General features: G+C 38.1%; 3 protein-coding genes and 1 long non-coding RNA gene across 4 annotated transcripts; 1 reads left to right on the top strand and 3 right to left on the bottom strand.

The window, feature by feature from the left end:
• On the bottom strand, positions 619 to 2,973 carry LOC18767527 (pentatricopeptide repeat-containing protein At1g08070, chloroplastic). Its single transcript, XM_020569636.1, has one exon. It carries the CDS (start codon positions 2,634 to 2,636, stop codon positions 750 to 752), a length of 1,887 nt encoding a protein of 628 aa, XP_020425225.1. The 5' UTR covers positions 2,637 to 2,973; the 3' UTR covers positions 619 to 749.
• Positions 12,167 to 13,306, top strand: LOC109950735. Its single transcript, XR_002273034.1, has 2 exons — positions 12,167 to 12,921; positions 13,020 to 13,306. It is a non-coding gene; the product is annotated as an uncharacterized LOC109950735 (long non-coding RNA).
• LOC18768134 lies at positions 15,806 to 19,979 on the bottom strand. Its single transcript, XM_020570395.1, has 6 exons — positions 19,666 to 19,979; positions 19,066 to 19,271; positions 18,435 to 18,726; positions 17,678 to 17,785; positions 16,438 to 16,682; positions 15,806 to 16,222 (listed from the first exon to the last, which is right to left on the bottom strand). The coding sequence occupies exons 1-6, from the start codon at positions 19,879 to 19,881 to the stop codon at positions 16,105 to 16,107; spliced, it is 1,185 nt and encodes a 394-aa protein (XP_020425984.1). The 5' UTR covers positions 19,882 to 19,979; the 3' UTR covers positions 15,806 to 16,104.
• LOC18768891 (probable indole-3-acetic acid-amido synthetase GH3.1) lies at positions 23,047 to 25,515 on the bottom strand. Its single transcript, XM_007199701.2, has 3 exons — positions 25,019 to 25,515; positions 24,820 to 24,921; positions 23,047 to 24,696 (listed from the first exon to the last, which is right to left on the bottom strand). The coding sequence occupies exons 1-3, from the start codon at positions 25,333 to 25,335 to the stop codon at positions 23,313 to 23,315; spliced, it is 1,803 nt and encodes a 600-aa protein (XP_007199763.1). The 5' UTR covers positions 25,336 to 25,515; the 3' UTR covers positions 23,047 to 23,312.

Below are 25,623 nucleotides of genomic sequence, written 5' to 3'. Positions count from 1 at the left end.
AAGAAATGGACAAACTATCTTAACTCGTTGGTCTAACCCATGTCTGCAAATTTTTGCATACTTGGTACATGCTCATTATTATGTTAAAAAAGAGACCGAGAGTTAATTACAAGGCCATTTGATGCGCATAATTAAGTTTGGGGAGATTATGGGTCAAATTGAAAGTTAGAGTTAGAGACCAAAGTGACACATAGGAGGTAGGGGAATTAACCTAATTTTAGGATATGACACATAGGAGATAGGGAAATTACATCACATGATCTGTTTTAACGAGGTTTAACTATTTTGATTTTCAGACTTCTTCTTTAATACAAATATTTGGGGAGGGGAAGTCGGATCTCAAGTGAAAGGGTAAAATATTCTTAACCAAATAGTTTGACCATTTATTTTTTTATTTTTAGTTATATTGGAGGAAAGAAACTCCACTGACTTTGATCCTGGGTGCCAGGGGAGGGGGAATCCACCACCACTGTGGTGGAACCCATTGGCAGTTCGACCATTTATTCGATACAAGGTATGTGGGTCTTTTTAAATCCCCAAGCCTTACAATAGTTCTTTTTTGGTCAAAATAGTTGAGTTTTGCGAACTCAGGTGGAAATAGTTCTTGGCTCATGTAAATTGGTCAATATTTGTCGGATTAACCCAAGGAAAAAAACATTCGTCCAAAAACCAAAGTGATGGCAATGCCATGGAAAAAACAGAAGACAAAATCAGCGTTCCCCTTGACTGCTTGGGTGCTTGTGAACTCCCTAAACACTTCCTATCTTCATTTCCTTCACCAATCCAACTAGCGTATTATATATGCTCTCAATTTGAGGGTGTGACGGGCACCCCACAAGAAATTCATGCACCACGCCGTCGATGCTGATCCAGCTGCAGCCAGGCTGCTTGTTGACCCCCTTCTCCCTCATAACCCACCTCAGCGCAGAGACATCACCCCATCGACGATCAGATGCAAATGCATTAGCCAGCATTATGTAGCCTCCTGAATTGTCAGGGTCCGATCGAACCAGTTTGTTGGAAACATATTGAGCCAAGTCTACTCTTGAGTGGAGCAGGCAGCCCCCAAGCAGAGCACCCCACACAAAACTATTAGGCTCAAAGGGCATGGATGTTACAACCTCCAGAGCTTCTTCAACTAGGCCTACTCTTGCAAGCAGATCAACGTAGCAAGCATAATGTTCTAATTTCGAAGAAACAGAAAAGCTTGAGGTCATGTCGTTAAATATTTGACGTCCTTCCTCGGATAAACCAGAGTGGCTGCATGCACATAAAGCGCCAAGGAACGTACCCGCATTGGGTTGTAAACCAAACTCTTGGATTCTAGAGAATAGCCTCAAGGCCTCCTCTCCTTCACTGTTAACTGCAAGACCCATGATCATGGCATTGAATGAAACAATATCTTTGGAGACCATCTGATCGAAAACCTCTTTTGCTCTCTCCAAACTCCCACATTTTGAATACATGTCGATCAATGCAGTGGCTAGAATTCTGTTTGATCCTATCACACCTTTGCTTCCTTTAGATTTCAAGTACTCATGAACCCACCTGCCGAGGTCTAAATCACCAATTTGAGCACAAGCTGAAAGCACGCTGACCATTGTAACATGGTTAGGCCTATACTTGGGATCTTCCACCATTACGCGGAAAAGACTCAGAGACTCCATAGGAAAACCATTCTGAACAAATGCACCTATCATTGCATTCCAAGGAAGCACACTTTGCTTTCCATTATCAGAAATTTGATCAAATCGATCCCGACTCTTCTCAACCTTTCCCCACTTCCCATACAAATAAACAAGTGCAGTGTTGACAGAGTCACAACCAAACTTCTTAGCGTCAACGTTACTGACGACTTTGGATAGAATTGTAACCCATTTCTCAATATCAACTATGTCAAGATTTGAACACGCAGACAAAACACTAACCATTGTATCATCTTCTGGCCGCAAATTCTCATCAACCATCATTAAGAAAAGCCGCAAAACTTGCTCACTCTGACCTGACAGAGCATAACCAGCAATTAACGATGTCCAACAGCAAACGATACTCTTCTCAGGCATTTCATCAAACACCAAGCGTGCAGAACCCAAATCCTTAAGTCCCTTAGCATACACTGCAAGTAGGCTGGCACAGACAAATGAGTTGCAAAGAAACCCCATTTTCATAACATGGGTATGAATTTGTTTGACATAACGAGAATTTTGAGAGCGAAAGCAGGCCTTGAGAAGGAAAGAGAAGGTGAAGTCATTAGGGGAAAGGGACGTCTGCTTTAAGCTTTTGAAGAGGGAAAACGCATCGGAGAAGAGACCCTCCTCTGCAAAGACCCTGATAATGGCATTGAAAGGAAAAATGTTGGGTTTTTGGAGCTGATGAAAGACTCGGAGAGCGAGATGAGATGGGTAATGGCCAATGAGACGAGTGGCGATCAGGTTGTCCTGCTGAGCACCAACTTGAAAGACTTGAGCATGGATTTGAAGGAGACGAGGGTATGAAATACGACCCTGTAGGGAAGCAGCTAAGTCGGTGGAGATATTGAGATTGGCTGGGAGTGTATGAAGGTGAAGAGCAGACTGAGATGAGCAGCAGAAGCAACTTTGAAGCTTTTGACGAAATGAAAATTGTTTTCCTAACATGTTATCTTTACATCCCACATCGGCTAGACAAGAGGTTTTGGGATTGTTTATAGATCAGCATGGAGACTCCCGAGTACGGCACCACTGGGCGAAGCGAATGGGCCACGGTTCTATAAAAGGAACCAGGCTCAGGAAAGTCCCCGGGCCCCCACTAACTGCAGAGATGCAGGCCTGGAAACAGGTAACCTCCGAGAACTTGGAGCCTTAATCGCCTTGTGCGATGGGCTGAGACACGTGTGGAGCCTCGGGCTTCAAGTCTGGAGCATATTTGGCCGTATGTACAGTTATTCGCTTGGTCCTTCAGACTAACTGAACGGGGCTTACGATCCAGTGGTGTCATTTTTTATTTCGGCGAAAACCAATTTGAATAGTATGCGATTTGAGGCTGCGAATGGTCATTGAGGTTTTTTTGTGACACTAATAGTCCTTAATGTTTGGGCTTTTTATCACAAATGGTCTCTGCCGTTATAAATTCAGTTAAATGTGACTAAGTGGAGCCCACCTGCCCAATTACATTATGACACGTGGATAAAAAATAATTTTTTAATGAAAATTCCATATTTATTTTTTTTCTGCAACTTTTCATCCCCCTCCTTACTCCGTCTCTCTCGCTCTCCACCCTTTGCTCTCCATCTCCCTGTCTCCTTCTCCTTATGAACCATAAGAAAGTGGAATGCCTGTTGTCTTTAGGTCTGGAGCATATTTGGCCGTATGTACAGTTATTCGCTTGGTCCTTCAGACTAACTGAACGGGGCTTACGATCCAGTGGTGTCATTTTTTATTTCGGCGAAAACCAATTTGAATAGTATGCGATTTGAGGCCGCGAATGGTCATTGAGGTTTTTTTGTGACACTAATAGTCCTTAATGTTTGGGCTTTTTATCACAAATGGTCTCTGCCGTTATAAATTCAGTTAAATGTGACTAAGTGGAGCCCACCTGCCCAATTACATTATGACACGTGGATAAAAAATAATTTTTTAATGAAAATTCCATATTTATTTTTTTTCTGCAACTTTTCATCCCCCTCCTTACTCCGTCTCTCTCGCTCTCCACCCTTTGCTCTCCATCTCCCTGTCTCCTTCTCCTTATGAACCATAAGAAAGTGGAATGCCTGTTGTCTTTAGCCAATGACTTGCTCCATGTAAGAACAAACCAACTGTAAACTGCCTCGCAATCTCTTCACTGCAATTCTTTTTATAGCCTCCCCATTTGACCTAGTGCCTTGTATCTGATCCAGGTCCAAAATTCAAGTACTCTATGTACTCCACGGTTTCCACAGTGATTTGATTTGGGTCTGTTCCTCTAAGTCAAGCAAATCGACTTAAGTTCTTAATATACTAGTTTTTTGGTTGATTATTGGGTGGACAGCTGATTCCATGGAGGACTAGGATATTTTTTGAGGTAGAAGATACACACTTCTAGAAATTCAACTACTTGTATGCCTATCATAATATTTGGTATTTTTTAAAATGATTAGCTTAGTAGAAGTTTGGCGACTGGAGTTGACAGGGAGAAGAGATGGAGAGCAAAGGGTGGAGAGCGAGGGCAGAGGGGGAGAGAGACGGAGTAAGGAAGGGAGATGAAAAGTTGCAGAAAAAAATTTGGAATTTTCATTAAAAAAATTATTTAATTATTTTTTATCCACATGTCACAATGTAATTGGACAAGTGGGCTCCACTTATCTTCCACGTCACACTTAACAGAATTTATAACTGCAGGGATCATTTGTGATAAAAAAACCCAAACGTTAAGGACTATTAGTGTCACAAAAAAACCTCAAGGACCATTCGTGATAATTTCGTAAACGTGAAGGACCATTTGTGATAAAAAAACCTTTTTTCTATAAATGGTAGATTCTAGATGACCAAATAAATAATGCATGCCAAATGGCAGACTTTTGTTGGTTTTATAATTCTGAGCCGCCAGGGTTTAACAAAAAGCAAAGCATGTGTCTATTTGCCATGATCATAATTGTTGCCGCTAGTGGCGGCGAAGTTAGGATTGTATGTGTGGAGGGGTCGAACCGTAATACAAGTATAGAAAGAAAAAAAATTCAATCTTACATCAATAGTATATATATAAATAAGAAAAAATGGACATTTTTTAGAACTTTGTACTTAATTTCATGTATCAAAATGGAAAAGTCTACTGATAAAATCTCATTTCCCTTTAAACTATTTATTTTCTATTCCCCTTTTTTTTTTTTGTCAAACTATTTTCTATTCCCTTGGCTCATCGGTTTGATTATTAGAGGATTACTACTTCCTTTTTTTATGTGAGTTATTGTTCACCCGTTTTCGCGGTTAACTCCTTATGTGGAAGGGTGAAGTTCCCCACTGGCTTGGAGACCACTTGTTGGTCGACAAGTCAGCTTTCTTTGGTGTGCGAGCGTGCCACTGCTAGCAATGCAAATTCTAGCAGACTTATTTTTAGAGTGGATAACTTGCGCCTCAAGTTACTGACTTCTAAAACAAACGATTGTGAATTTGGGTGAGGAATATCTCCCAAGTAAGTTCTTTTCTTGCCTCAGACTGGTGAGGACTTTCACAATTTATCTCAGTATCAAAATGGTTGTTCTGGCCAGAATAGATAATAATAAAGCACTGTTTCAGGCAGAACTGCCTTTTACAAAATTAAACAGGGAGAAATCAACTCTAGAAGGGCAAACAGGATGGCTGAAATCCCATTTCTGCCTGGGTAGAAACTTTTGATCCAGGCTGGACTGGGCACGTCTATGCTGGACTGTACTGTCCACAACTTTAGCTTCTTGGCTTCAGCTATAAATCGATACCAAAGTTTGATTTTGGCAGAGCTTCAATCTACTTCAAGCCTTGGGAGACTTTATGAGCGGGCAGAACTGCGACTTCTTCAGTTTGAAGGGACAGAAGTGGCTATTCTCGAGAATTTAGCAGGCTGGAACTATGCTGTAAAATTTGTTGAGGTTTTCATATTTTGTGAAAACTCAAACTGTGTTTGTCTTGGCTTTTGCTGAACCAAATTTGTAACGAGGGGGATCTCGTTTTCAGAAGACTTATTTTCTAAGTCTGAACTTTGGAATTCTGATCTAAAGCTGTCTTCTCATTTGTTTGATGAGTTTGAGTGTATGTTTTTGATGTTGTTGTATTGATGTCCCTGCTTCCTTGCCTGCCTTCGTCTTTTATAAGAGACCTGTTTTTTTGGGGAGGTGGTTTTAAAATAATGGGCGGCATAAAAGATCTCTTACAACGCAAAGTAAACAAGATCTTTATCAGTCATGGCAGACAAACTCTAAGCAGTCACCTCCTAAAGCAGTCTCTTCCCTGGTTTTCTGGGTGGCACTTCTCTAATTCAACCGATGCCATTTGTCTGTGTGGGCTTTTTATGACGGTTTGGTTTTTCTCTCTTGTATTTCTTTGAACAGTTCCCTATTTTCTGCTTTTTAGCTCAGGAAGCGTGGTCTGTGAATTCCTTGGAAGATGGTATACTGATTTGAATCAAAATCTCGAACACAGATGGGTTTTTGATCTTCTGTCGGCAGTGTTTCAGAAATGTTCCTTTCATATTTTAAACTTAGTTGGAATTGCCGATTCTTCAATATTGAGACAATCACGTGGGCATGTCTTTGATCCCCTTGGGTCTGAACCTAATCAATAATTCCTGGGCTGATCTTTTGAAGCCCATCTTGTCAGTTTCCTCTTTGGGCCTTTCTTTGGGCTGAAGCTTCGTTTTCAACATTCTTGGCGTGAAGCCCAATCTGTCTGGATCCTATTTTTATTTTTCTCAAGTCTTTGGGCTGGGCAGGCAATTTTATCATGGGCTTGTCTCTTGGTTTTGGGTGTGCCGAATTTGGGTCCAAACAGTTATGTAATGGGCCTACAAACAATTTACATATAATTATAAATGAAGTTATTTATGGATTGCAATTTGGGGGGCCATTAGAATATGATTTGCATTGTTAAATATATGAACTAAAACCCAAGCTTTATTGCGTTGAGAACAAATTGTGGAGGGGCCAGGGCCACCTCAGGCCCTAGAGTACCTCCGCCCCTGGTTGCCGCAAGTCTCCAACACAGTTTTCATGCTCAATTTGTATGTGCTAGGTGAATTACTTTATTTGTGACTACACATGTTATAGCAATGCCCACAATGCCGAAATGGAAGCAGTGAGCACCGCAGAGATGAGCAAATTAGAGTTGAATCCAGATTTTAAACTGTATGTAACCACAAAGATTAAGCTAAGGTGTTGGAGAGAACCAAATTGGTCATATTTCATTATTACAGTCACATAAGTCACATATGGGCCATAATATAATTTCTTTGCCTATTCGTTGGGAAATGTGGGTGAGATGAAGTTAGCATATCCTTCACAATAAATCAAGATTGATTTGATTCTAAGGCTTGGTTCTTCACTTCTTTAATGTGGCTGTCTATGTTGTTGGGTGCTTGTCGCTTCCATTTCCTTCACCCAAAAGCATGTGGGTTGGAGCTAGACTGATTTTGGTGTGTAAATATCTCCATTCATTGTGACTTTTAGTTGCATCTAACAATGCCATTCTTATGATTATTTTGATTTTTCCTAATCTTTTGCAGGGTGCTTCAGGGATCATATTACCCATAATCAACTTTGAAGGAGTAAGACAAATGTTCTTCCTTGTGACAGAGCTATCATATTAGGGTTTAGTGTTTAGGATTTAAGAAGTAAGACAAAGATGGTCATTAGGATTTGTATTTTGAGAGGGAGTAAGGTTTTGGTATGGATTGTTTGGCAACATGGCACTTTGAAAAACAATTAATAGGTTCCCCAAAGTAGGATCCCACTAGATATGATGGTTTTCATAAGGCGATTCACAGCGGAGGTGGTTTTTGGGTAAGGTGTAGGAGGAAGGAACAACGGGGTTGCTTTTGTTTGATGCTGTTATAGTATTAAACCACTGATATTGAAGCCCAATCTCTTCCCGTCCCTGCCTCTTTTTTTTTTTTTTTTTTTTACTCATATAGAGAATCCGAATTAATATAAGACATCAACAAAAAGATTTGTAGTTTGAAAAAAAGAAAAGATTTAAGGATAATAAAAGGGGGGGAAAAAAAGGGTATAAATCTTATCAATCTATTCTTGCATGAAATATGACCCTAACCAGCCAAAGTAGAATCAAATGTTTAAGATATGCATAGTTTTTGCGAATTTAAATTGGATTTAATTTTCTATAATCTATGGATAAAACGTTCTGTTGGTAATGTCAAAAAATTGAGCATCTTGTTGTGGGCTTTTAGCCCCCCCTTGTTACAAAAAAATAAAATAAAAAACTGAGCATCCTTTATTTTACAATAAAGATTTGAACTCTTCATTGGCATAATACACTTACGTTCCTATTTAAAAAATGGAGTGTTATTATATATTTTCATGTTAAGTATGACATTTCCGTAGCGGCGCATATAGATACCAACGCTTCTTTTTAATAAGAAACTAACTTGCATATATTAATTTTTTTTAAGGAATTCACGACGTGTATTAGTATTGTTGTGACAACTCAATCTTCATGTTGTTTAAGTTGTTTATCTTTAAAAAATTGAGTAATTCAATGCATACAAACTTAACTAACGAAGTTTTAGATGTGAATTCTCAATTGGCATAAAAATGTTGTGTTTATTCATAATTAATTGCACTTACTCTTTTATATGAATTTGTCTATTGATATTGTATCTGTCCTTAAGTCAAATGCATATGATATATCAAGGTAGTTTGTTTCTAATACATGTATCTGGCTCCTTTACTTGTCGTAATATAAATCAACAAGGAGAGAACCCCTTCTATACGAAATACAGAGAATACTACACATATTATACACGAACATATATGTTCTTAAACATTCATGTTCACAGTGGTGGACCTATTACTTTCAATTATTTTATATTATTCAATTTACTTAAGTTTACAATGTAAATAAGGAAGTACTCCCATTTGGATTCAAATAAAATACTAGAAAATCAAATTCTCACCAAATCAAAATATTCTTCGTACTAAAATTCCATAAAATCAAGTTTTCTTATTTGATGTGTAAGGAATAAAAGACACCAAAAATTATCTTGAGAAAATGATTATTCAGAAAAATCACTTTTTATACTTAGTCAATATTTTTACATAAAACAATTTTTCATGTATGATATGAATGCATAAAGGGACCTAAGGTCAATCTAGATAAAAAGCCTTAGATATTCAATCCACAAAGAGTTTTTAGTCTTTTAAAATCGCACATCCACTAAAAAATTCCTAAGTCCGCCAGTGGGTACAGCTGCACCTCCTCTCGCTGGAAAAACCATTATAGGTGCTACACATTGCACTTCTGCTCAATTTGGCCAAAATTGCACCTCCACTAAAAAATTGATGGTTCACCAGTGATGTTCAAATATAAAAGGCTTATTTATGTACATGCTCATTTTGCTTTTAAACTTGTCTCAGATTACCACATGTGTTTGCAAATGTCTCAAAGTGCCCTATAACCTTTTAAAAACCGTCTCACGTTGCCCGTTCCGTTAGTTTTTTAAACATTCCGTTACGAACGTTGGCCTCACTTCGTTTTAACCTCTAACCTCTTCGAATAAGGGTTTCTCAATTCTAAGAAACCTGGGTTTTCCATATCAATTTATGGTCTGAAATTTTCAGCACCTAAACTAAGTTCGCATTGGAAAATGAGAAAAACAAAATCCGAATCCCCAAAATCTCATATAACACAGATCAAGGAAGCATTTTCTCTAGCTGCAGCTGCTCAAGTTTGATCTGGGTACACGGTATGAGAAACTCCATAAACTTACATCCTTTTCGTCGATTGCTTAGAGGGGTTTTGGAGACTTTATCCTGATAGGGGCTCAACTCAAGCTTTGCCTTGACGGATGTTAGACAGTGCTGACGTCCACACGGCTTCTATGAAGCTGGAAGGCAGGAGTGATCCAACTCCCGCAACTGCATTGGCTACCTGACCAATTGAAGTAACCCAATCAAGCTTCACAATGTGCACATGACAACTTGCCCTCCAGTGCTCCTTCTTCAACTATGTAATGAGAAAAAACATATGAAAAATTAAATTATATTATGTTTTTATGACAAATCACATTGAACAAAAGATGCCTCTAAATGAAAAATCACAGAAGATTTCAGACCTGAAATTGATATGGCAAACCTCCTTTCTTAGAACTGAGAAATCCTTATTCGAAGAGGTTAAAAGTTAAAACGAGGTGGGGCCCAACGTTCGTAACTGTTTGGGCCCAAATTCGGCACGCCCAAGTCCGAAAGACAGGCCCATGATAAAATTGTCTGCCCAGCCCAAAGACTTGAGAAAAACAAAAATAGGATCCAGACAGATTGGGCTTCACACCAGAAATGTTGAAAACGAAGCCTCTGCCCAAAGAAAGCCCAAATGTGGAAACTTTCGAAATGGGCTTCAAAGATCAGCCCGTAATTTTTGTTAGGTTCAAACCCAAGGGATCAAAGACACACCCACGTGATTGCCTCAACTTTGAAAAAGTCAGCAATTCCAACTAAAGTTTAAAATGTGAGAGGGACGTCTCTGAAACACTGCCAATTGAAGATCAAAAAACCCATCTGTGTTCGAGATTTTGCTCCAAATCAATACACCATCTCCCAAGGAATTCACGGATCACGCTTTCTAAATTAGAGCGGGAAACAGGGAACCATTCAGAAAATACAAAAGAAAAAGAGCCAAACCCCCATTAAAAAAAAAAAAAAAAAAAAAAAAAAAGCCCACACAGACGGTAGCGTTGGTTGAATTAGAAAGCTGCTACCCAGGAAACCAGGGAGGGGACTGCTTTAGGAGGTGACTGCTCAGAACCTATCTGCCTTGATTGATAAGAAACCCTTCTTACTTTACATTATAAGAGATCTTTTTGCCGCCCATTATTTAGGATTAAAAATTACCTCCTTAGGAGGATCTCTTATAAAAAACGAAAGTAGGCAAAGAAAAAAAGGACACTCAATTCATCAATCAATCAAAAAAAACAAACAAGAAAACAATCAAAAGCTCACTTGGATCCCAAGAGAAAAACAGCTTTAGATCAGAATTCCAAAGTTCATACTTAGAAAATAAGTCTTCTGAAAACGAGATCCCTCTCGTTACAAATTTGGTTCACCAAAAGCCAAGACAAACATAGTTCGAGTTTTCGCAAATATGAAAATCTCAACAAATTTTGCAGTACAGTCCCAGCTTGCTAAATTCTCGAGAACAGCCACTTCTGTCCCTTCAAACTGAAGAAGCTGCAGATCTGCCCGCTCAAAAGCCTCCCAAGGCTTGAAGTAGATTAAAGCTCTGCCAAAATTGAACTTTGGTATCGATTTACAGCTGAAGGCCAAGCAGTTGAAGTTGTTGACAGCACAGTCCAGCACGGACATACTCAGTCCAGCCCGGATCAGAAGTTTCCATCCAGGCAGAAATGGGATTCCAACCATCTCTTTATCTTTCTAGAGTTGATTTCTCCCTTCTTAATTTCGTAAAAGGCAGTTCCGCCTAAAACAATCTACTTTATTATTATCTATTCTAGCCAGAACGACTATTTGATACTGAGATAAATTATGAAAGTCCTCACCAGTCTGAGGCAAGAAAAGAACTTACTTGGGAGATATTCCTCACCCAAATTCACAATCAGTTGTTTTAGAAGTCAGTAACTTGAGGCGCAAGTTATCCACTTTAAAAATAAGTCTGCTAGAATTTACATTGCTAGCAGTGGCACGCTCACACACCAAAGAAAGCTGACTTGTCGACCAACTAGTGGTCTCCAAGCCAGTGGGGAACTTCGCCCTTCCACCTCAGGAGCAAACACAAAAACGGGTGAACAGTAACGGAACGTCTAAAAAACTGAAGGAACGGGTAACCTGAGATGGTTTTTAAAAGGTTGGGGGGTACTTTGAGACGTTTGCAAACACATGTGGTAATCTGAGACAAGTTTGAAAGCACATGGGGTATGTACATAAATAAGCCAATATAAAATATATCGGTATTTTAAGATAATGTATTATACTTGTACTGTATATATAAAAATTTCAAAATTTTGTTTTTATTTTCAATAATATTACTTGTTGTCTTGCTTTCCATTGTAACTAATCTGAGACAAGTTTGAAAGCGTATGTACATAAATAAACCAATATAAAATATATCAGTATTTTAAGATAATGTATTATACTTGTACTCTATATATAAAAATTTCAAAATTTTGTTTTTATTTTCAATAATATTACTTGTTGTCTTGCTTTCCATTGTAACTTTTTTTTTAAGCCCCTTTCAAGGGATAGCATATTAAACTCACACACACAACACGGATGCTATAACTCGAACCCAGGACCTTGCCTGAGAGATTAAATACTCCAAACCACTACACTAGTGGGTTCTTTGCTTGTAACTTTTAAAATTTGTTATGTATGTACACTTTGAAAATTGTAACATAAAATTGATTGTTGTATGTAGTTGTATTTTTATATCTATTTTTTTCATTATTTTCAACACAAGCATTTAATTAATCATTTCCTCCTAATTAATAATTTTTCTTAATAGAAAGCTAATTCTCGATATATACAAAAACTAGAAAGCTAATTTGTATACCATTCTGATATGGGATTTTTTATTTTTATTTTATTTTTTTTCAGGGTTTTGTTAAGATGGAAATGAGAAGTCACAGATAAAACGTCCGAGAGACTTGCGCAATGGGCTGAGACACGTGTGGAGCCTTGAGGCTTCAAGCCCAAAGCATCTTTGGCTGAACGGGGCTTATGATCCAGTGGTGTCATGTTTTTTTATTTATTTTTGGCTTTTTATCACAAATGGTCCTTTAGGTTTACAAAATTATCGCATTTCGTCCTTAACGTTTTTTTGTGACACTAATGGTCCTTAAGGTTATCCTTCACACATCAAAATGGTCCCTGTCGTTAGCTTCCGTCAAATTTTCTGTTAAGTAGTTGATGTGGCGCGTGTGTGGAGCCCACACATCCAATAGTATACATCCATGTGGCTTTAAATAAAATATATTATATTTTCAATATTTTAAAACTTAAAATAAATTAAATTATAAAATAAAAAAAAAACTTGTACGTTCTCCCCCTCTGCCAGCGCCTCTAACCCTGGCAGACCCACTCTTTGCCTCTCTCTCCCTCCTCTTCCTCCCTCCTCTCTCCCTCTCTCCCTCATCTTCCTTGGTTGTGGGTTTCATTGATTTGTGGGTTTTGGTCAAACAAAAAAGGACCCAAGTGTACTGCAACTATGCCAAGCCCGATCTTGGTTCCAATGCTCCAGAGACAGATTCTAGGTAAAAACGAGTGCAGAAATTCAACAAAAATAATTAGCTTCTATTTTAAAAACTGAAGCGAATGATCTTCCTTGGTTGTGGGTTTCATTGATTTGCAGGTTTTGGTCAAACAAAAAAAGAGCAAAGCGTTTATTTCATCAAGCTATGGTAGACGCAGAAACTTCCTGATGCAGAAACTACATCAAGCTATAGTAGATTAGCCTGTAAAAATTAAGGAAAATGAGGGAGAGAGAGAAAGAGAAGGGAGGAAAAGGAGGGAGAGAGAGGCAGAGTAGGTCTACGAGGGTGGGTAGGAGTCGCCGGCAGAGGAAGATACAGGTTTTTTTTGTTTTTTGGATTTTAAGTTTTAAAATATTTAAAATATAATATATTTTATTTAAAGCCACATGGATGTATATTATTGGATGTGTGGGCTCTACACACGTGCCACGTCAGCTACATAACATAAAATTTGATGGAAGCTAACGGCAAGGACCATTTTGATGTGTGGAGAGTAACCTTAGGGACCATTGGTGTCACAAAAAAACGTTAAGGACGAAATATAATAATTTTGCAAACCTAAGGGACCATTTGTGATAAAAAGCCTTTATTTTTTATTTCACTTCTTTTTCTTATAGCAATACTTTTAGCAGTAAAAAGTTTTCTCAACTATTGAGAGTATGTACTTTCATTTGATATATGAAGAATATGTAGTAATATATAATATTTTCTTAATTGCTTAAGAAGAAAAATGATCAATCCACGAGTCCGTAAATAGATTGATTTGGATCAATTATACTAAACGAAACCAATTTGAAGCGTAGGCGGTTTGAAGCCGCATTCGAATCAAATCAGAACTTGCCTATCTATCTGTAATACTCTTCCCTCTCCTCCTTTGCTACTGAATATATGCCATACTAGACAGTTTAGCCATCAAGTTCTAATAATTTTCGGGATCATTTTGTTTGTGTGTGTGTTTTTTTGCTATAAATGGCAGATTCCACATGGCAGACTTTTGTTGGTTTTATAATTCTGAGTCGCCAAGGTTTAACAAAAAGCAAAGCATGTGTCTATTTGCCATTATCATAATTGTTGCTGCGAGTCTGCAGCACAGATTTCATGCTCATTTCGTATGTGCTAGGTTAATTACTTTATTTATGACTACAAATGTTATAGCAATGCGTACCATGCCAAAGTGGGAGCAGTGAGCACTGTAGAGATGAACAATTTAGAGTTGAATCTAGATTTTAAACTACATGTAAACACAAAGATTAAGTAAGATGTTGGAGAGAACCAAATTGGACATATTGATTGTTGTATTTTTATATCTATTTTTTTCATTATTGTCAACATAAGCATTTAATTAATCATGTCCCAATCCTGCTCCTAATTAATAATTTTTCTTAATAGAAAGCTAATTTTCGATATATATATATATATATATATATATAAAAGAAAGCTAATTTGTATACCATTCTGATGGGAATTTTTTTTTTCTCGGAGTTTTGTTAAAGAAGGGAATGAGAAGTCACAGATAAAACGTCCGAGAGCTTGGAGACCTTAATCGCCTAGCACGATGAGCTGACACACGTGTGGAGCCTTAGGCTTCAAGCCCGGAGCATCTTTGACTGAACGGGGCTTATGATCCATTGGTGTCAATTTTTATTTATTTATTTCACTTCTTTTTCTTATGTCAGCACTTTTAACAGTAAAAAGTTTTCTCAACTTTTGTTCAATTCAGAGTATGTACTTAATTTGATACATGAAGAATATGTAGTAATATAAAATATTTTCTTAATTGCTTATGAAGAAAAATGATCAATCCACGAGTCCGTAAATAGATTGATTTGGATCAATTATACTATCAGTTTGAAAAACGAAACCAATTTGAATCGTATCCGGTTTGAAGCCACATTCAAATCAAATCGGAACTCGCCTATCTATCTGTAATACTTCCCTCTCCTCCTTTGCTACTGAATATATGTCATACTAGACAGTTTAGCCATCAAGTTCTAACAATTTTCGGAATCATTTTGTTTGTGTGTGTGTTTTTTGCTATAAATGGCAGATTCCACATGACCAAATGTATAATGCATGCCACATGGTAGACTTTTGTTGTTTTTATAATTCTGAGCCGCCAAGGTTTAACAAAAAGCAAAGCATGTGTCTATTTGCCATGATCATAATTGTTGCCGCGAGTCTGCAGCACAGTTTTCATGCTCAATTTGTATGTGCTAGGTGAATTACTTTATCTGTGACTACAGATGTTATAGCAATGCGTACCATGCCAAAGTGGGAGCAGTGAGCACTGTAGAGATGAACAAATCAGAGTTGAATCTAGATTTTTAAACTACATGTAAACACAATGATTAAGTAAGGTGTTGGAGAGAACCAAATTGGCCATATTTCAGTAGTTGGGAGCGATGAAGTTAGTACGTGAAAGACAAGAAATCAAGATTGATAGGATTCTAAGGCTATAATAGTCTTCGCAATAATTCATGTTGTCCAGTCATTATTGATTTTGCTAATATAGCAAATTGATGGATTTCCATGTATTAATCCATTGGTTATAATGCTAGCAAACATAAATTGTGTTTATGATTAGATTGAAGGTTATTTTCAAGTGTGAAGGGAGGCATATGATACTCCTATTATGACGACATCATACATTGGGAAAGATTTGGTCAGCAATGATGCAGTTGGTGCAGTTATTCTTCACTTATTCTTCCTCCGATTACAAAGAGACCAACCAGAAGACTGTCAACAAAGAGGATCAAGTCTTTTGCAGAAGGTACAAGACCATTGGTTATGAAGTCGTTAAATTTGTTAAGGTGGTTGGTAAGAAAGCAACTATATTAATTCATTAGTTATTCATCCTTGTAAGAAACAGAAACTGTTCTTGAATTAATTGAATAACATAGGCTTTCATTGACTAAGTTAAGATATTTTGAGTTTGGTAGAATGATAGGTTCTATCATTGGTATCAGACCAAGACTGACCCATACTTCCCTTCTCTTGTATGAATTGAACTAAGAACTATATAATACAATTTTGAATACAAATGAAAATTCCATACACAAGTGTATTTTGCTACACATACAATTATGCCTCACTTTGAGGCTCTGGTGTCATATTGAACAGAACATATTTTGTATGCACTAATCAACACATCTATATACAAATGGATAGAAGGGAGACAAGCATTTATGCAATGTGGTTGCCATCAAGGGTATCGCTTTCAGCATCGTTAGTCAGGGACAAAAGTTCCGTCAGCTCCATCCGATACTCAAGACCTTTGAGGTAGTGTCCTAGAAGCATGCACCTTCAGAAAAAGAAAAAACTGGATGAATGAAAATGGATGACAGGAGCATTTGTAGGACTATATCTTCAAAGTAATAGAACAAAGAATGGATTGAATAATGGCTTGTCGGGTCAAATTCCAAATTACCACACAATAAAGTGCCCAACAGAAAAGGAATAGAATGGACGGAAAAAAAACCTTAGCATAATAAGAACAGAAAAAGGAGCTGGCCTAACCAGAAGAGGAGACGTGCTAGGTAGTCCCGCGTTAATGAAATAAGTGGCTGAAACTGAAGTGAAGTGTTCTCAACAAGTTCAGCACAATCTTCACTCCCAACATTTAATACTCCAGTTGAGGCATTATCAGATAAAGGAGGTGCCTTAGAATGCATCTTCGGAGAAAGGGTTGCAAGTAGACCGTGGATAACAGAGTGGATTATTTCTTTCAGTTCAGGTGATGTTGGTTCTGATAACTCAGCTACCTGTTCACAGAGTTTATTTTGTCAATCACAAGATATAAATCGGAAACAGCCCAGCCGGGGTTACTAGAAGAAGCTAAACTTGAAATTTTTTTACCCATAAATACCCCAAGGTTAGAGCACAACCATACTGCAGAGAAACATGGAGGAGGAAATCTGGTAGTGATTATCAACTATTGTACAATCTAATATACAGGAAGAAAAATTAGAAAGATCAATGTAGAATTATGTTACTGTAACCTGATAATGTCCAACGAGTCCGACAGTTAACCAAAAGCCACATCATCCCTATACATCCATGGACATGAATTAGACTACCACGTCAGCATATATTATTAGTTTAAAAGATGGGGGAAAGTGAAGGATTGCATTGATGGCCTAATCTGGCTACTCAAGGAGTTTAGAGCATGATGAAGATTTAATAGTTTTTGAAATCAATCAACCGGTGGAAAACGAGACACTATTTTCCGATGGTAGGATGGTAGCAATGCAACTGGTACTCTGAAATAACATCAGTAGTAAACCTAGACCTTTTTTCCAAGTTAAACAAAAAATGTTAGGAATTGCTATGATGTGATCCTTGAAAAAGGAAGAAACAAATAGCATTAACACCATTTTGAATGTATAGAGAATAGGGAAAGGAAAGAAGGATGTCTGACCAACTGTTATTAATTTCACTTCTTTTTCTTATGTCATTTTATCAATAAAGGGGATTACGAGGAACTTCATTGATCAAGGTTGTAGGGTAAATCCCCTAGAGCAAAAAGTTTCATTAGGCTCCAAAGACATACTATTCACTGCAGGATGGTACTGGTGTACAAGAGCTAGCATTAAAAGGCTAATAATCACCAAATCTAATGTAAAGCCTGCAGTACCTACCCCCAGATCACTAGCATATGACTATGCACAAAGATCCACCATCAGCAATGCTGAATTCAACTACTATTTGGAAGACCAAATTAAGAAAATAACTTTTGAGTGTTGTATTAAATGGAAACCTTTTCTGGCTGTAGCGATCTCAAATAGTCCAGCAAATCATTCTTTTCTTCTCCAACAAACTGTTGCATTTGAAGAGCAGCACTTTGTCTCTTGACATCATGGAGTTCCTTCAAGAAAACAAAAAAGGTAAACATGAGAATTCCTTTGAAAAATGGAGAAAATCTCAATCATGCCAATGAAAACTCACTTGGAAATAGAAAAGAAATTCAAAACATACATGGTTTATTTTGTTTCTGATAACTGCAATTAAAAGACTGATTTTTTATCAGAAGAAAATTCAATCAGTATAAGCAAATGATAAAACTTTCTGGTTCTGTGGTACAAACTTGGGACTTGCATAAAAGACAGCATTATGGCCTTCGATATTGCGCAAACCCATCATTTCACTCTGCTGTACATGGGATGACCATTGGCATCCCATCAACTTTAGCACTAAACAATGACTCGTTCATACAGCCAACAAAACTTCCAAACCCAGCAATTGAATTAGTAAACACGTGATCTCTAAATACAATTTTGCTGAGGCTAACACTTCCATTCCACCCTTGTTCTTCAATGCTTTTAACAAGTGCCTATCACTTTACCATTTCTGGAGTTAAGCATGGGGCAAAACAGAACATTACTTTAGATGCTTCCACATAAGAGCGTGATAAGCTGAGCTGATCACTGAATGAATCGTGAAACCCAACAAATTCATGTCATTAACTTGAACTTCTTTTCCTACATTGGAAGATTCCATAAAATGCTACTGAATACCTTTTTGACAGAAGATAAATGAGCCTGCAAATGAAGAACATATTGTAGAGCCTCAGGAGACACTTCACCAAGACCTTGAATATCAATATTCTCCAATGAGTCTTCAGTAACTTCTCCATCTTTGGATGAAAACTCATCTTTTGAAGGAAATTTGATTATGTTTGCACTTTCAAGCAACATCCCTTGCAAATCAACCTCAGAATTTTCTGGTGTTTGTTTTTCAAGTTTTGTGTCACACATATCAAAATTCCGTTCTAGGCAAAGCCTATATTCAGCATTCCTTAAGGTATACCTGCAATTAAAGAAGAAATTCTATAGGATGTCAAGTACACCTCCAGAATTTTGATTCACATTTGTTGTTAATGAATACAAACATACTTTAAGTAACAACATCTAATAGTATGTCAATTTTAACTAGCTAATTATTTGAGTATCAGTTCCATTGCATCAAATAACCACTAACATCAAACCTGTAATTGGCTAAGGAGTGAAAAAAACTAAATACAGACCTTAATGGAAGAGAAGCAAACAATTTGACCAAACAATATTAGAGTTCTCTCTCAGAACAGCCGAAAAGGAGAATTACAAAACATAACTAAACTGTTGCATTGGATATAGAAGATTAACATACCCAGTCATCATTGAAGAAACCAACAACTTAGATAGAGGTTCCCATAAGGCCTCAATAAGAACTTGAAATTGATCAGATGGAAGTAATCCCAACATGCCCGAAATCGTCCTTTTCATGGCATCCACGGTAGTAGGTGGAACATCTTTCTGAATAAGGCTCACGTTCAATGGTTCTATCTCTTGTATCAAATTCGAGAGAACTGATTTCTAAAAGAATGGGCAAATCAAACAAATGACAAGATTGTTGTTAAGAAATATATGTGCGATGGAGCTAAATGTCATTGAAGCATTGGGGGTTTGTCGAAACACACAAATGCAAATATGATAGGCAAGTTCATCGAAAAACTCGAAACTAGTTTAATTAAACAAATTCACAGCAGTATGGTATCATTCTATCAATTTCTAAAACTTGATACTTCTCTCTCTACAGATGTGATATAATCAATAGAATTTACCCCCAATCTACAGAGTTTTATGAGCACCAACGCTTTGAACTCACTGCCAATTCAGTCTAAATTCCATCTCTTTAACCGCAATTCTAGATTAACAGTATGAACCAAGTTAACTTAAGCTAAAATTCGAGAGAAAAATAATAGCTGACCTTGGATTTGGAGGATTGGATTGGGCGCGAGCTGCTTCTGGAGCTGAGATCGTCAAAAGGAGAAGCGGAGGAAGAAGCGAGAACTAGGCCTGAGAATCTTCTAGGTTTGAGGTTAGAGGTCGTGGTGGAGGAGATAAGAGGATGAAGAGGAGGAGGGCGCAGAGGAAGTAGAGGAAGAGAAGAAGAGAAGGAGACGAAGGAGGGAAGGGTCGCCATGGAAAGAACATTCACCACGGCACCACTGACCTTTCTCTCTCTCTCTCCTCTCCTCTCTCGCTCTTTCTTTCTTCCTCTGCCAAGTGCCAAGCCCCCGTGCTTTAACCAACAGCAACCACGAAAACCATGAACCCAAGAAACCAAACGTTCGGGTCGACCCGTCTAATAGCCAACCCGCCTATTTCTTTTTCTCTTTTTTTATTTTATTTATTTTATAATAATGGGCTGGCTTCGAACCTTCTCCATTACCAATATTGGGTTGGGTTCTCAAGCAATGAATAATTTGGACGACGAATTGCTCTGCATAAAATCAACATATCATTAGTTTGTTAGTTTGTTAGTTGAAAATGAAATGTTCACTTGCCTCGTCGAAACAACAAAATCCATAAAAATTTGGGATCCGAGTTCGGAATTGTGCCCATAAACATGTTGTTTTGAGTCTTTTTAATGTAAATTACAAAAGTCATAAACTGTCAAGAAATCGATTAACAATAGTATGAATCAAATTAATAACATTTTTCTACATTTAAAAATATAAACGGATACATAAATTACAGCTTTAGAATCATATTTCAAACTTCTCGAAACTAGAATTCTAATATCATGTTAAACAACTTAAATGCTTAAAGATTAAAAAATAAGTGAGAATCATGTAGCTTTTTATCTAAGTTGTTTCGATTATGGAATCCGTTGTTTGCAGACGTGACAGCCAAAAAATTGAGCTTTGCATTCAATGACTCAGCACAACTTATCTATAATGTATCTACTTCGTAATGCCATTGATGCCAACAAAAAAGGAGGAAGGATATATTTGACTAAATAATATGCAAGAGCCATTTAAACCTTTCTGAGGTGTACACGCGTCCCTTTGTGATAGGTCCATAGTGCGTGCCCTTATAACTTTCCATGCATCAAATCAAATCAACATCACACACTATAACCAGGTATGAGGAAACAGTCTAGATCAGTTTGCCACTTCGGCTTTTCTGGAGCAATCAAATTGTCTCTCATTAACACGCGGCATATTCACCTAAGGAGGAGTGGATACTATTTCCCCAAAATCTCTATTGAAATTATGTTCGAGTATATTGCAATGGGGTAAGGCGTTTGACAAAAATACTTTAAGAGGATAGGGAGGGGGAAAAGCTTGTATGTAAAATATCTTCTATATTTTATTTGAGGATAGGCTAGTTTGGTGTTCATGAATGAATCATGGTGTGATTAATTGTTTGATTATTATAATTTTGGGTTTTACTGATCTTCATTTTTGGTTTGTCGTTGTATCTTTGTTTTCAATATAGAAATTATAACATACACATGATTGGTGGTACTGTTGCAGCATGATTTGGTAAATGTTTTGAACTTCTATATTTTGCCAGTTGCATAAAAAATTCATAAATCTGTCGCTGTCTACATTTACATGTATTTTGTTAAATCTAAACTGTTTTAATAATTTAACCACTTAATTTATAGCATATCATCAAGGTTGATTGAGTGACACAAAATCTAAGTGTGATAGATGTTTAAGTATTGGCTAAAGCTGACCATGTAATGTGAGCAAATAAGGCAAAGAGAAAAACGACACGACCATGTGAAAAGCAAGTGAAAGGCAACAAGAACTTAGTTAAGTTGGCTAATCGTAGTTTCATTTCAATGAGCACTTTAAATTAAGTGATATGGTTGGATACACCAAACACACTTATCATTAGATTTAGGTACTGAAGTAAGTTGATAAGGTTCTTGTTGTGGCCAATTGGTCTTAGAATTTAAGCAGAAGAGGTCAACTTGTTGTATCATTATATTGATAACCCCATTTGACTGCATGGGTAAGAGACTCACATCTGCTTGCCCTTGTGGTTTGAACTTGATAAAATCCAAGCTAATGCTTGTGATTGAGCCAAAGCCACATGAGCCCTGTGGTCCATCTTCAAATACATGGGCACACAACCATTTGTGTCCCCAATTGTGGGTCTTGATTTTATTTATTTTCTGATAGAATATAAATTTATCTATAATTGTGTTTGAGCCTTGTAGTTTAAATAATTAAGAATATTTATTTTTGAATCTAAGATTTTGTGCTCGGTTTTCTCTTTCTCAATATCAATTTGATATCCGAAATCTATATATCATTGTTTTATCAAATTATTTATCATTACCTTACAAAGAAATTAAAACCGCAGATCTGCCTGCATATATATACACTTCAATTCAATAGCAATCGATTTTGAACAAGGTGAACTTCGATAGTGACCCACAACAAAGGCATAGAATATTAACCTTGTTATTATCTTTCTTCCATGAACAAGACCCACGTGATAAGAGCGTGCATTTCAAAAACAGCATAAAATGACACTCACTTTATTTCATTGCCAGGTGATAGCAAATCCATATTAAAAAAATACAAATGCTTGAGTAAAACTGTAAAAATATTATATAATTTCATGATTGACATAAGGCGTGTGCCTTTCTTAAGCCTAATTTAATTACCAACCAATATCGAGCAAGGAGCCACGCAGCTCTATACTTTTTGTTGGGGCATACTTTTTCTAAGTTCTATCTTTCCTTTTCGATCACCATTGGTAATTAAATAATATCTTCTCTGTGCAAAGAATGTAAAAAGAGGTGAACATGGTCTAATTCAGTAAAAGATAATTTTAATTTACAAATTATAGATCTTATATTTGAATCTTCATAGTATTTTTGTCGTGTATAACTAATGTGAGCATCTTAAGTGGACTAATGTGATGCCAAAACCATGTGGTACCAACAATATATATTGTTAATTGCCCAACCTAAATGTTAAGAATATCCACTGACATATCCAGTTAAGAATTTCTTTTTCATACTAGTGAAGTATAATTGAGTTATTCCGTCTTTACCTATATGGGCAGAAGTTCAAAACTCTCAGACACTCAATGAATATTTGTGTAAATTCCCCATTCTCAATTGCTTGTACTAAAAAAAGAAAAAAATAAATCATTTTTTTACAACATTTGTCTTAAACTTTGTTTTTAAATCTCTCTTGTCTTAAACTTTGGGAACCAACCCATTATATATATGCCAAATACCCTTTACTTTTCCTTATCAATTTGTTAGGCAAAGATGTGGAGGCCTTTGTCATAATGTGTAATGCATTGAATTGAATGGATGATGACACATAAGTCCAAAACCAAAAGCTAGTGACTATGAAGGCAACCATTCATGAACAAACACCTTGAAAAGAAAAGTTACATTTTCATTCTTTCCACGAGTGAATTGAACCAAACTACAAAACCTGACCCTTGAAACGTCCTAATCCAACTTACACTTTTCATATATAACTAAATCTTTCCACAGAAAAAAGAACCTACCCATAAAAATATCCCAAATAAAAAAAATTAATTATTATATTTATATTAGAAGGACACCTCGTTGACTTCCCTTTTTTTTTTTTACCGTCTCCTTTCTGGGGTCCAATGCGGTAAAGATGGGCTAAAATGCTTAGAAACCACCCTAGAGTCCAGTAACTCCATAATCGGGGTAAAATTCACACACCTCGGCACCTTATACTGGTTGATAGACGCCCCTCTCGAGATCGCGTAATCCATCAACTCCTCAAACGTGCCGCTCTTCACCACACGTATCTCTAGCGGCCCGATCGAGTTGTCCGCGACTCGGCCTTGTCGGTAAACCGAGTTCAGCGATTCCTCCATCGCCAAGCAGCACTGACTCATCACCGAGTCGACCGACTCGGTCTCCAAGTTTGCCGAGTCCTTCACCAGCAGCTCCCAGTAGATCACGTAGTGCCCCGGGATCGTCGTCGTGTCGGCGTAGCTCGTGTACTCGACGACGCTGGCGTTGAAGGATCGGAGAAGCTTCGAGGCGTTCTCGACGGCGAGTTGCAACTCGGCCTCGTCGGTCTTGTCCGAGTCGATGCTGAGCAGCACGTTCTTCCTCCGTACGAAATGGAACTGCGGCGCCGAGTTGTGGAACCCAGTGACTCGGAGGATGTCGCCGACTCTGTACCGGTACAGCCCGGCGTAGGTGGTGATGACGAGCTCGTACTCTCTCCCGACCTCGACGTTGACCAGGTCAACGAGTCGAGTCGTCATCGAATCGCCGCGACTCGCCGAGTTGGGATCGTAAGGCAGGAACTCGAAATAGGCCATGTTTGGCATTATGGTGTAGGAAACTTCGGACGGTTTGCACATCGGGTTGAGATTGAGTCCGAAATAGCATTCGGAGGAAGCATACATAGTGCAAGCCATCGGCAAGCCGCCGCTGTAGTACTCCAAGGTCGGAATATATTGAGCCATTGCTCCGGTTACGATCACGTCCAGGTATTTGGTGTTTGGCCATATTCGGGTTAAAATCCCATCCCAGTTTTCATCTCCGCATTGTTTGGACACGAAGTCCGCCAGCTCCGGGTCGGGTTTTAAAATCCCGTCCATACAGGACTTCAAATTAGGTTCGGTTATTTTCGGGTTGAGAGTTCCGGTTCGGATGTCGTTCACCAGCTGCTGCCAGTTGAGCTGGAGGAAGCGGATGGCCCGGAGAAGACCCGAGGCGAAAACGGCGCCGAGTCGGAGGACTTGGTTGCGCTCAAGGAGACCGCAGAGCATTTGGGCGTACATGCTCTGGAACGAGTCGGGGCAGAGAATGGCCTCGTTGGGGCTCGTGTAGACATTGTACGGGTCGTACGGGCGGGTCTTGAAGTGCTCGCTCTTGTAGTAACTGGTGAGAACGGGTCGGGCCAAGAGCCCGCCCGGCGTCTTGGTTTCAGACTTGACGAACAGAAAGTACAGGCCCTTGCCTTTGTCCAGTCCAGGCACACAACTGTTCCATTCACCATTTAAAAAATAAATTCAGTCTTCGAAAAAAATTTAAAATTATTATTATTATTATAACGCGTATTTTAATTATTTAATTATGTAAAAAATTATAATTAAAAAAACTTACAGGTTCATGACGGGCATGAGAAGGCTGTATAATAATTGACGGCGATCTAACTCCTCCTGAATTGTTGGCATGAGCTTCCTCTCTCCGGCTGAAGTCCCAGAACTGTAATTTTCCATGCAAAATAACTAAATAATTAATTTTCAAACTAAGAAAAATTAATTACATGAGTTGATTAATTTTGAAATAATTAATTAATTACCTTGTGAGGAATTCAGAGATTGGATGAGCTGACAAGATAGGAGAGCGATCTCCATTGGCGATGCGTTGGATTTCGGGCTGGAGATCCTCGTAGGAAATGATCGGCAGTTTCGATTTGAACGTTTCGCGGTCGGTGGCGCCGCCGAGTTTGTATCTTTTGAGGTACTCAGTCTCGGCGTTTCGGGCCAGTATCTCGGCCAGCACCCGCTCTTGCACGGGGTCGGCGTTTCGGGTTGTTTCTTCAATGAATTTCAGCGCCTTGGCGTCTTTCTCGCAGGCCGGTGGCCCGAGTGGAGAAAGTGAAGAGTCGACGGCCATTTGAAGATAAGATTTTGAAGTGCGAGATTGTCAATTAAAATGAAGGAAGAAGGAAGAGTTTTATTACGTGTTGTGTTTTGTTGATTCGAACGGAGAAGATAAGGTGAAGAAAGAAGGAGAGGAAGAGAAGTGTGGAGTTTGTTTGTGTGTTAGGTAGGTGTAGTGAGATTGTGGAGTGGGATTGGGGGATTTATATAGGGAGGGAGGAGGAAGGCGGGAGTTTTGAGAGGTGGGCCCACGGAGGGTCGGGAGGGGGGCGAAGCCGACGATGGGAAATACGGAGAGAGC

This window comes from Prunus persica, chromosome G8, assembly GCF_000346465.2.
Source record: "Prunus persica cultivar Lovell chromosome G8, Prunus_persica_NCBIv2, whole genome shotgun sequence".
In the NCBI taxonomy this organism is placed as follows: domain Eukaryota; kingdom Viridiplantae; phylum Streptophyta; class Magnoliopsida; order Rosales; family Rosaceae; genus Prunus; species Prunus persica.
The sequence above is the reverse complement of the archived record's forward strand: the minus strand, read 5'-3'. Positions and strand labels throughout refer to the sequence as shown.